This window comes from Plutella xylostella, chromosome 13 (genome assembly GCF_932276165.1).
Source record: "Plutella xylostella chromosome 13, ilPluXylo3.1, whole genome shotgun sequence".
Classification (NCBI taxonomy): domain Eukaryota; kingdom Metazoa; phylum Arthropoda; class Insecta; order Lepidoptera; family Plutellidae; genus Plutella; species Plutella xylostella.
In genome coordinates this window covers 6,095,095-6,107,130 of record NC_063993.1, presented here as the reverse complement: position 1 = coordinate 6,107,130, position 12,036 = coordinate 6,095,095, and the positions used below count along the sequence as shown (strand labels likewise).

The 12,036-nt window shown below is 40.5% G+C and overlaps 2 protein-coding genes and 1 non-coding gene across 6 annotated transcripts in view; all 3 read left to right on the top strand.

Annotated features, from left to right (window-relative positions):
* Positions 1-740: 740 nt before the first annotated feature.
* On the top strand, positions 741-1,793 carry LOC119692227. Its single transcript, XR_007266921.1, has 2 exons — positions 741-870; positions 1,191-1,793. It is a non-coding gene; the product is annotated as an uncharacterized LOC119692227 (transcript).
* Positions 1,794-5,206: 3,413 nt separating this feature from the next.
* LOC119692232 (foot protein 1 variant 1) lies at positions 5,207-7,152 on the top strand. 3 transcript variants are annotated; one of them, XM_048625086.1, is made up of 3 exons: positions 5,207-5,352; positions 5,718-6,373; positions 6,494-7,152. In XM_048625086.1, exons 2-3 carry the CDS (start codon positions 5,726-5,728, stop codon positions 7,049-7,051), a joined length of 1,206 nt encoding a protein of 401 aa, XP_048481043.1. In that variant the 5' UTR covers positions 5,207-5,352; positions 5,718-5,725; the 3' UTR covers positions 7,052-7,152. The 3 variants fall into 3 exon arrangements, with proteins under 3 accessions (XP_048481043.1, XP_048481042.1, XP_048481041.1); XM_048625085.1 differs by having other exon boundaries at positions 6,464-7,152; XM_048625084.1 differs by having other exon boundaries at positions 6,404-7,152.
* Positions 7,153-8,245: 1,093 nt separating this feature from the next.
* LOC105391056 (TWiK family of potassium channels protein 7) overlaps positions 8,246-12,036 on the top strand; it is a 28,393-nt gene continuing 24,602 nt past the window's right edge. Inside the window, exons 1-2 of one of the 2 annotated variants that reach the window (XM_038111951.2) lie at positions 8,246-8,508; positions 11,667-11,875. In XM_038111951.2, coding sequence (XP_037967879.2) covers positions 11,723-11,875 — 153 coding nt within the window. In that variant the 5' untranslated portion in view covers positions 8,246-8,508; positions 11,667-11,722. The remainder of the gene's footprint in view (positions 8,509-11,666; positions 11,876-12,036) is intronic. The other variant, XM_011562461.3, reaches the window with a different exon arrangement.

Sequence of the window (12,036 nt, the reverse complement as noted above, 5' to 3'; positions counted from 1 at the left end):
CTCCGTTTGCCTGTTCGTGGTCTCGACTCGAGAACTCGTCTACCCCAACGGTTATCGGTTCTTCGGCAGATATGACCAGCCCACTGCCTCTTCAGCTTGCATATTTTGACAGCTAAGTATGTCGGTAACCTTGGTCCTCTGACGGATAATCTCATTTCTGATACGATCCATCAGAGAAACTCCAAGCATAGCTCTCTCCATAGCACCGTCTCCGCTAATTTGTAAACTCATGTATTAAATTGCTAACGAATTATAATGTTTTAATAACTGGACCAATCATAATGTAACTACTGCAATGCTGATAAAATATGAATTAAAAAGAAATCGCAACATGCGACCTAGAGTCAATATATTTGCTGGCAAATCTACTATTCTGCGGGCGCAGTTATTATTTGAGGAGCAAAAATAATATTCTGCATACAAAGTTTTTATTTATGTAATGAACTCAAATTTTTTGGCAATCCATCTATTATTTTAGATTTTTGTATTGATATTATTTGCTGATTCATACCAGAGGACACTTTTTATTTATTTGAGGACAAAAATATATTGTTGCGGTTGATCTATTAATTTGCTGATACAAGTTGATGACAAAAATAAACTTTGCTGGCAAGAAATATAGTTCCCATTATCAATTGGTTTGTTTATCACCCTATGTATTGATTTAGTACCTAACTAGGTACTTCCGGTTTATGTAAGTATTAGGAAAGTCCTCACCTCAGACAAACAAATCTGTTAATTATCGTGCAGATTAAAAATATTTTGATTAGATCTTTCGATTTGATAAGCAATTTTAAATAAAAACAGTGATTTTTCTGGACTATCATCAGTGTGAGTGTACCCAGTTTCGAGATTCAGACATTAATTCAAGTAAGTAGCTTTTATTTTTCTTATAATACTCACATTAAAGTACTTGTTATTAATAAATCAAAACGATGACTCCCCCTTGTGAATTAAGCATATTGGATTTAAAATTGATTTTCCATATTTGAGTTAAATAATATAATATAAGTACCTATACTCAGTCAAAATGCATTTTTTTATTCGCAATTTACCTACATGTTGGTTTCATTCCTAATAGAGATAGTTGCTCGCGTCGAGACATAATTATACCTATATACCTAGTAAGTTCGCCTCTTCTTTATTCGTGAAAAATTATGCGTGTCTCAAATTATTCTAAATTTTTACAGAAATTAAATAAGAAATGAAATTCCTCATTATTTTTGCGCTGGTTGCTGCCGTGGCCTCAGCCACCGTCATCAAGCCTTCCCATGACCAGAAATTCCGCGAGGGAAGCAATAACCAGATGATCGTCAATATCATCGGTGCTTCTGACGTGCTTCCGGTTCCCCCTGCTCCGCCTGGACAGCCGATCAACGTGGTTGAAACGGGATCGAACAAACCCATCACCGTTGCTGAACCGAGTACCAACAAACCTATCTTCGTTGCTGAACCGAGTACCAACAAACCTATCTTCGTTGCTGAACCGAGTACCAACAAACCTATCTTCGTTGCTGAACCGAGTACCAACAAACCTATCTTCGTTGCTGAACCGAGTACCAACAAACCCATCACTGTTGCTGAACTGAGTACCAACAAACCCATCACCGTTGCTGAACCGAGTACCAACAAACCTATCTTCGTAGTGGAACCGAGTACCAACAAACCTATTTTCGTTGTTGAACCAAGTACCAACAAACCTATCTTCGTTGTTGAACCAAGTACCAACAAACCCATCTTCGTTGTTGAACCGAGTACCAAAAAACCCATCACCATTGCTGAACCGAGTACCAGCAAACCTATCTTCGTTGTTAAACCGAGTACCAACAAACCTATTTTCGTTGTTGAACCAAGTACCAACAAACCCATCTTCGTTGTTGAACCAAGTACCAACAAACCAATCTTCGTTGTTGAACCAAGTACCAACAAACCTATCTTCGTTGTTGAACCAAATACCAACAAACCCATCACCGTTGCTGAAGCTTAAATGGTATTATAAGTACCTACTTTCATATTGTGTATATGTCGCAGGCAACTGGTTTAATCTCCTGTTTGATTGAACCACTAGCCCGTTCATTGGATGGCGCTGTTCAGTTGTATGACTAGGCCGAACGTTGATTGTACAAGCGTCACAAAACGTCCAACTAGTTAGCTGACTTAAAATCAGTCAGGTGGTGAATAAAACAAATATGGCGTCTAACAGCGAACAGCTGACACAAAAAGCACTAGTATTGTTATTTTTTGCAAATAAATTAGCTTTAAAGTGCGTTATTTATGTTAAAATAGTGTGACAACATGGATTTACCTATTATTACACCGCCGGCGGATAGTTTCAAAGAAAAAAAAAGTGCTGAAACTGGATAATTATGAACAACAATATCAAGGTACGTTTATTGTTATTGTTTAGTTAATTTGTGAGATGAGAGCTTTGTAACATAGATAGATAGATAGATAGATAGATAATTCTTTATTGCACACACAAACATAAATTACACAAGGAAATGTACAATATAGACGGTACAAATGGCGGCCTTATTACTAAGAGTAATTTCTTCCAGACTACCTCGGAGGAGAGAAACTATACAAGAAAAGGGGAAAGTGCAAAAAATTACAAACAGAACATATAACAAGGAGAAAATTACAAATGTATATACCTAATCATAGTCCTAAACATAGTCTTTTGGTTGACTCTTGTCAGGTCATGTTCATCTTAACCAGACATTACAAAGTTGCTATACTATATCCCATTTAACGACTTCGCTGAATAACGTTCAGTCAAGACGTTGGACGTTACAGTCAACCACTTGACGAGTTGTTCTTTAGTCATACAACTGAGTAGCGTCATCCAATGAACGGGCTAGCGGTTCAATCAAACAGGAGATTAAACCAGATGCCTGCGACATATATAATATATTATGAATAATACTTTACTTATGTTCATTACAATTGGCATTGCATATAATAATAATGATTTGAATCAATACATTTTAGTGTATTATTTTATTTCCTAGCCAGGCAGAATAATAACTAGTATCTCCCTAGCCAATATTTAGTAGTACAGCGACATCCTTGCAGTTTATCCACGTCTGGAAATTAAAGTCGATAAGATTACCATCTACATTTTCATAATGTAAAACAGTTTGGCCGTAGGAACATCATCAGCCTGAATTTGTCCACTGCTGGACCTCTACCAAGGAGCGCTCCCACCACTCTGTCGTCGGCATTCCGCATCCAGCCCGGTTACTGTCTAGTGTCTAAGGTCGTATGTCCAGCGGGCCTTCGTCCAACCATAACAACTACCACTTGCCTGTTCGTGGTTTTAATGCAACCACTCGTATAAGTACCCCATGCGTCGGTCATCGGTTTTTGGGCAATTATGACAGGCCCACTGCTACTTTGGATTGAAGTTTTTAAGAGATGAGTATGTCGGTTTCTTTAATTGTCTAACGAATTTCCTTATCGTCGTATCATTGCGATCTTTGCCAATTATTTTTTTTGCGAATTTGGTGACAAGACCTTTAAAAATCGATAGGCCAGTTTTTTTAACCAAAGTCTTTCGAATGGTGACATTTGGAGGGATACGGAAAAAATATGTTTGTAGTTTACGTACGTAAACCGCTGGCGATTAGTGACCCGGACTACCGAGCCGAAGGTCCCTGGTTCGATTCCCGGCTGGGGCAGATATTTGTTTAAACACAGATATTTGTTCTCGGGTCTTGGATGTGCCCGTAAAATGCCCCCCTATTACATTGGGACTAAACACAACACTGGCGAAAAGTGGGTGCAGCAATGCACCTCTGCCTACCCCGCAAGGGAGTACGTTAGTACAAGGCGTGAGTGTGTGCGTGTTTACGTAGGTACGTACTGAAAAATTTATCGCCTGTTGTATGAAACACGCAAACTCTACGATATGTGAAAAACGAGATCGATGCACCATGTCGATCTCCAGGCGCTATGAGGCCTTCCTTCCTCATCAAACGTGAATGAGTAGCCTAATGATTCTATCCTAACAATAGAAATGAAAATGAAAATAACATAAAATTACTAAATAATTGATAGTACACATATTAAAAACCATCGTTCCATAGCTAAACTAAAACCTAAACTTTTTTCAAAATACACTGGGCAACAAAAATAAGTAAGGTACTTAGTTACCTTCTACATTTTTCATTTACAATTCGAATTTTCTTCGAAAAGTCGCAGAACAAAAGTTGTTCAGGATGACCGGCTGATTCACACTCTTTCGGCTTACTATACTACTTTTGCAATACGCTGTTTATTGTTGATTAGCAATAGCATACAAAAAGAACCTCGGCTATAAATTATTAGCCTAAGCAAGCTTTTGTTCTGGAATCTGGAAGCACTATAATAGGTGTACAACGAAACATCTTGCTACGACGCATTCCATATTCATACTAGTGGTTTAGTTTTTGGACAAATAAAGCTAAGCTAAAGTTTTGATTTTATCAGAAAATAAACACGTCATCTGCGTACTAATCGCGTACTTTTTAATTGTTTGAAAACGAAATATTTTATTATGTTGTAAAATGAAAACATTCTTAACGACAGTCAAGTTAACTACATTCGAAAAAAAAGTACTTAGTTATCTTAAATTCTACGGAGAGGAACGACGTTATACCTCGACCCCGACGTTCCTGGAACGTGTATAGTATGTTTTGTTTGGTAGGAAGAGGTAGCATGACACAAACTTTTCTCGTATTTAATCCAGAATGATATATAAATATTGATTAACTTTTAAGTAATTAAGGTGATGTGCCCTTACATCGATCTAGATTGCATTTTATTACATTAAAATATAATAATGACATTACCAATATCATTATTATATTTTATGTACTTACGTAATATTGAAATAAAATATAATATTCTGTTAAAATAGTCACCATCATCATTAATTATTATCTCAGTTTTATTTAACATTATTTTATGACTACTGCGGATTTTACCATTGAGCCAAGCTTGTCGCTTCCCAGTTATTTTCATGTTTCTGTTTCTTATACTGATTGGTGTTAAAACCCAGTTTTTTGACCAGTTTAAAAAAAAAGATTACTTATTTACTTACTAAAGTATAAACTATTGACAAAGTAAGCAGTATAAAATAAACACATAAGAAAGTACCTACACAATGCTAAATATGACCGATTTAAGGGAGGTTTACCTTAGGTACATCCTTAGTGACTTTTTGGAATTATGAATTTATAACTTATCATTCAGATTAAATATAATTTCAATTAATCTCCACTTAAAACCTCAGATAACACATTTTAAATAAAAGCGTTGATTTGTTGGGGAAATCATCAGTGTTTCGAGTGTTGTGATTCGGACATTAAAGTAAGTACCTTAGCAAAAATAATAGCTTATATTGGAAATGAGTAAAACCAGTAGTTTTGTAAAAACAATATTTTTTATCGTTATCAGTTGTTTCATAATATCGTAGGCCTCTCCAGTTGGTATTTGTCTATCCCTATCCAGATTTTTACGGCCACGTAGGCTAGTTATATTATTATGATCCTATTACATCATCATCCCTATCATCATCCACATCCTGTACTGCCCTACTTTACCTCACCCAAAATTGACCAAATTACTCATTGACTCATTATTAATTTATGGTTTCTTCTACATCCTATAATAAAGTACCTATACTACTGTGCATCTATTTAGTGCTAAAGCGATCCCGTTATTTCTCTTTACAGAAACCAAAATGAAATACTTCATCACCTTCGCATTGATCGCTGCCGTGGCGTCGGCCGCCATCATCAGGCCCGCTCAGGTCCAGAACTTCCCCGAGGGAAGCAAGGACCCCCTTGTCCAGATCATCGTCAACGTCATCGGTGCTTCTGAAAATGTGGAGGTTCCCGCCATCTCTGCGCCCGCCATCGCCGGCCCTGCTCTGCCTGAGGCTGCCCCTGCCGTGCCTACTCCCATCATTGACGCGCCTACACCGATCACCGTAGTTGAGGGTGCCCCCACCCCCATCACCGTTGTTGAGGCCGCACCCACCCCCATCACCGTTGTTGAGGCCGCCCCCTCCCCCATCACCGTGGTTGAGGCCGCCCCCTCTCCCATCACCGTTGTTGAGGCCGCCCCCTCCCCCATCACCGTGGTTGAGGCCGCCCCCTCTCCCATCACCGTTGTAGAGGCCGCCCCCTCTCCCATCACCGTGGTTGAGGCCGCCCCCTCTCCCATCACCGTTGTAGAGGCCGCCCCCTCTCCCATCACCGTTGTTGAGGCCGCTCCCTCTCCCATCACTGTTGTTGAGGCCGCCCCCTCTCCCATCACTGTTGTTGAGGCCGCCCCCTCTCCCATCACCGTTGTTGAGGCCGCCCCCTCTCCCATCACTGTTGTTGAGGCCGCTCCCTCCCCCATCTCCGTAGTTGAGGCCGCCCCCTCTCCCATCACTGTTGTTGAGGCCGCCCCCTCTCCCATCACCATCGTTGAGGCCGCTCCCTCTCCCATCACTGTTGTTGAGGCCGCCCCCTCTCCCATCACTGTTGTTGAGGCCGCCCCCTCTCCCATCACCGTTGTTGAAGCCGCCCCCTCTCCCATCACTGTTGTTGAGGCCGCTCCCTCCCCCATCTCCGTAGTTGAGGCCGCCCCCTCTCCCATCACTGTTGTTGAGGCCGCCCCCTCTCCCATCACTGTTGTTGAGGCCGCCCCCTCTCCCATCACCGTTGTTGAGGCCGCTCCCTCTCCCATCACTGTTGTTGAGGCCGCCCCCTCTCCCATCACTGTTGTTGAGGCCGCCCCCTCTCCCATCACTGTTGTTGAGGCTGCTCCCTCCCCTATCTCCGTAGTTGAGGCCGCCCCCTCTCCCATCACCGTTGTTGAGGCCGCCCCCTCTCCCATCACTGTTGTTGAGGCTGCTCCCTCCCCTATCTCCGTAGTTGAGGCCGCCCCCTCTCCCATCACCGTTGTTGAGGCCGCCCCCTCTCCCATCACTGTTGTTGAGGCCGCCCCCTCTCCCATCTCCGTGGTTGAGGCCGCCCCCTCTCCCATCGCTGTGATTGCCCCTGAGAACCTCAACTAAGTTAACTCAAAAGTCTTACAAAAGGCATATAATAATAAGTTCGAAATAGTATTTTGTATTTTAACGTAAAGTTATAGAAATATATTACTAATTTGAATTTATCGAAACGTTTTGTTATTTTAATCTGTTACCTATCTAAGTATTATTATTTGGTATCGTGAATGCGTGGAGCCCTTTACATCTACAGACAGCAGTGCTAAAGTGATGATACAGTATGTGGAATCAGAGCAGTACTTTTACGGAAACATTCGATTTTGGCAGAAACATCTTTACTTAGGAAACGCAGGGAGCTATGATGGCGACCAATATTCAGGTACACCTTGAAGCTGGGAAAGATTGAAGCAACAATATTCATTCAAAAGTACAGTAGACTTGATAAATATATAGAACGGTAAGTAAATAGATAGAACCATTTAAAATAAAAAAAATAATCGCTAAAAATATGCTGGTAAGCGCATAACACACGCCTAGAACGATATTTGTTGAATTTCAAGGATGGTTTTTACAGCGAGAAAATTTGAATAATTTCCGAGAAAACGTCAAAAATTCAATGAATAGGTCGATGGGTCAGCGAAGAAATTAACCAAATGATAATAAAGGGAAGGGAAGGAAGCAGAGGGAAAGGAAAGACAGGGAAGTGGGAGAAAAATAAAGGGCGAAGGAAGGGTAATATTTTACGGGTAAACCTTTTAAAGCAAAGCGAAGCTTGTGGCCAACACCTGCTAGTAATTTATTGGTAATTATCCTAATCTTCATAGCATACACTGATATACGTAAAATATGATTAGGTACACAAAACATGCCTAAATCCTTTAGTTATCATTATCAATACTAATGTTATCGGCGTTTCTGCCAAATTTCTAGAATGTGTGTCCACACCCACCAATAAATAATCATATCAGGAGAATGTTACACGCTATGCAATGCTAATATTAATTATACTTAAACGAAGTCCGATATTTTATTAGTACTATCATCACAACGATTAATAAGTGCGTAAACCTTTATTCTTACTGATAGGTATTATTGAAAATTTTACTTCCTGAAATTACGCAGACATTTAAACAGTAAGGGCAACCTAATAAATCATCACGGTAATCTTTAGTTTCGTTTTATTTATATTCACTAGCCTAGTGAAAATACTTCAAACTTAGAGTATATACTTCAAGCCTGAAACTAAAAGCTTGCTTCAAGAGAGACCAATACAAGAATCAGTCTTCAGTCTACGAGTACTTTGTATAACATTCAGTCCTTCAGTCTTGTCCGCACCACTGCCGTGGCAACATGTGCCGTCAGTCGCTGTTCCAAATATATATCGCACGAAACTTTCGCATACCGGGGTCGCGTGATTTGCGTGCTTAAAAAGTAACGACTCGAAATAAAATATTGTAGTGGTGGAATCAAATAAATGGGCAAAATGTTATAGTGATGGTCAACTTTATGAAACTTTCAGCAAGGTATTTTATAGCTATTGAAACACTTATACAAGAAAAAACTTATTTAAAAGCTCGGCGAGCTTTTAAATATATTTTTTCTTAAGTAAGCTTAAAAATTTAATACACATTATGACAATAAAAACGAGTTCCGAAAATTTTTCATCTTTCAAATATTAAAATGCAATGCTTTTTCAATTTGTTTCGGATCTACACATACAGTGGTATCTAGATACCTACTAAAGGCCAAATGTTTAAATACCTACTCACCATATCAATACTTATTACATTGGTTGTAGGTTAGCTTTGCGTGTAAAGGCACAACTTAGGTCTGCTATGCTTTTAAGTTCTAAGTCGTGCGAGCAGCCGCAAGCTCTAATCAAAAAGCCTACATTTGGCTACTTGCCACTTAGAGACTTGGTTTTTGTACACAGTTGGTAGGTACAAAATTGTCAAGGCCGGAGTCCTGGAGGGTTACTCTATACTGACGAAAAACGAACGAACGAGAGCTGTCGATGTCGTGCAATCAGCACGTTTAATACGAGATAGAGTCGGGGCTCGCGCAGCAGCGCTCTCAAACTTAGATTTTCTTCATATAGAGTGACCCCCCTGTAGCTTACATAAGTTTCGGGCAATGCAGAAAATACCCAATTTGCCGAAATCAAATTAAAATTCGGGTCAATGCTAATGCAGTATAGAGAGTTGTTTTTCAGTCGTCGTTTTTTTTCTATCAGTTTTAAGTTTGGCGTGTGTTTAGGTACGAGTGACTAGCCAATAATAATAATAATAATAAGCGGCAGGGCAGCTTGTGGCGAGCTGTTGGGCATTAGCGACCCCACCCACCCGATGCCGGGGAGAACACCTGTTCCTCATCTCTGGCTTGCCTTTATTGGTTGTCCAGAGTGAACACTGACGAGGAACAGGATCTCCCACCTCTTGCTTGCCTTCATTGGCTGGCTTGAGTGGTGTACCGCTAGAGCAGAAATGCTCGGAGGAAGGATGTATATCCAGTAAGTGCTTGTAGGGGTCTTGACCGGCATCCGCGATTGCTCTGAGAGCCTTTGGTATACCTCTCCACCCTCAGCACCTCATGCCATGTTGCCCCCTTGTTACTACGTCACTGTAATGTGCTAGCGACTGTTTTGGGGGGCCCATTTAATGTGTGTGCGAGTCACCCCCTGCCTTTTTTATCCGTATGTAAAACATATAGGTCAGGCAGGGGCCATAGTCCTTCCATAGTCCCAGTTACCCAGTCCATTTAGCACCCCACTCCATAACCCTGTATTAGTTTTCTCCATATCCTACAATAGTCCTGCACTAACCGGGGATTTTCCTTGGGTTTACTTCCTATAGTCTGCACAGGGAAAATCGTCGGTTGGTGTCACATTTCATATAGATTAATGTTGTCAAACGGGCCTCTACATGTTGGCTTCGGCCCCATGCACGCCTCCCAAATGCCCGGGACCCCATGGTCCCGAGACGGTAAAGACACAACATAATAATAATATTAATAATTTATTTATAAAACCAATTACAAGGAACAAATTTGTTATGTATTGCCCTCTGAACTAGAATATAATTCTGTATTTCAGAGGACAGACTATGTAGCCTATATTATGTAAATACCTATACGATCTTTAAAGTTTCAGTTACTTACCTAATAAATAAGACTACCTACTTATTCCTTGAGTGAATGTTCCCTTATCTTCGAAATAGGTTTTGGCGCACGTGATAAACATATAAATCACTTTTTTACTGTACAAGCTCCATCTAATCTATCTCAATATCACCAAAAGAAAATGTTTACACAAACACCAAACAATGAGTCTGCATAGTTTTAACTTATCGGCTGTATTACCTAACTTATACCTACGCATTTAAAATCGTTAAACTGACGAAAGTAAAGGATGATAGTTTATAGTTATATCTAAGTATTATCAGGATTTCGTAAATTCACTAGAGGTAGGTAGGTACTTCACTAAATTATCAAACATGACTAAGTTCTGTGTTCAAATCAACAACCCTTTGTTTAATAAACAAAAAGGTCTGCGGCTCATATGCCTCACACCAATTTGCCAACTTAGATAAGAAAATAAACCGCAACTTGTAAACAAAATATACTTATTAGGGAACTTTTATCTGGAACTTGCAACAGGAAAGTTTGTCGGGACGTGACTTTTTGCCATCTTGGGGTAGAAAATAACATCACGTCTCGTGTTTACCCGTAATGCGCACGTGTCGCTAACTTAAAAAAAAACAACGGAAGGGGTAGGTAGGTAAGGTATCAGAAAAAATGCAATATGTGTAAGCTACTTATGAGTTAACTTGCTGTGCTTAACTTAAATTAGAATAGCACAGGGTATTATTCATTGAAAAAGACTAAGCTAGTGGTTCTTTTCCCTACGGATCCCTTTTTCAGTTCGCCGTTTTTTTGCGGAGCCCTAGCTTAGGCCTGCTGCCTGCAACCTATCTCCATATACCTATTAGTGCTACACGTACACACACAAGTGCTTGATTTCAGGATTGTTTTTTTTTGGTACACCTGAGGGCCTCAAACGGAACATTTGGGTTCCGCGGAACGCTAAACGAGAACCGCTGGTGTAAGCTATAAACTAAAGCTAAAACCACTACACATGTGCTTACAAGTTTAATAAGAAACGAGATAGTGAGTAAATATTTCCTACATTTTATCCCCTATGGCTAGGTATATTTTATATTATCCTGAGGAGAGTAGGGATTAAAAATGTACAACATCTGTAAGTTAGGTGAACATAACTGTCTAGGGAAATCTATTGAGGTCGTTTTTAGAGGTAGCAAAACTTCTAGTAATCCTGTAAGTTAACAGTATGTAGTTAGAATCTACCTTCATAAATGTCCCGAATATTTACAAGCTCTAAGCAAAAATCGATCTCACACGAGAATACGATCACTGTAACACAGACATGAAACTAAGGTGTAGGCCGTAGGCCTTCTGTTCTGATAGATTATGTATACGGAACTATCGATAGACATAAATAAAACAATATGACCATTCTTTTAGTTAGTACCTACGTAAAACTAAAAAGTTTTTCACGAATTCGAAAAAACAACCGAACAAAAGTTATTCAGAAATCACCGAGTCACCCCTATCATCTTACCCACATTTTCAACACCCTGTACTACCACTCCTTTCAACTCCCCAGGTCCCCATCAGATGCTGGCACGCCATGCATGGTGCGGCCAGTGACCCCGTGACGTCATGTGCCAGGGAATGAAGGTGCAATGGGAGGCCGAGGCGCTGATGGGGTCGCCGCCGCCGGAGCCCGGCTGGCGGCGGTTCTGCCCGCGCGCCGCCCTGTCTCATGTCGGGCTGCTGGTGGCCCTGATGCTGTATACTGCTGGTGGGGGACTGGTAAGGGTTTGATCACACTGCTTTAGTTGCTTTTTAGTGGTAATTAATGTGGTCATAGACCTCTTCACCTAACTGGCAGTTAGTAACTGCCGAATAAAAGCGTAGACTTACCTCAATATCCGCAGATTCTGTAAAACAGTTTCAATACGTGTGTGTTTTGT

Coding starts and splice junctions, on each gene's coding strand:
- LOC119692232 (XM_048625084.1), top strand. CDS start 5,726: ATGAAATACTTCATCACCTTCGCATTGATCGCTGCCGTGGCGTCGGCC. Junction 6,374..6,403: donor CTCCCATCACTGTTGTTGAG/GCCGCTCCCTCC, acceptor TCCGTAGTTGAG/GCCGCCCCCTCTCCCATCAC.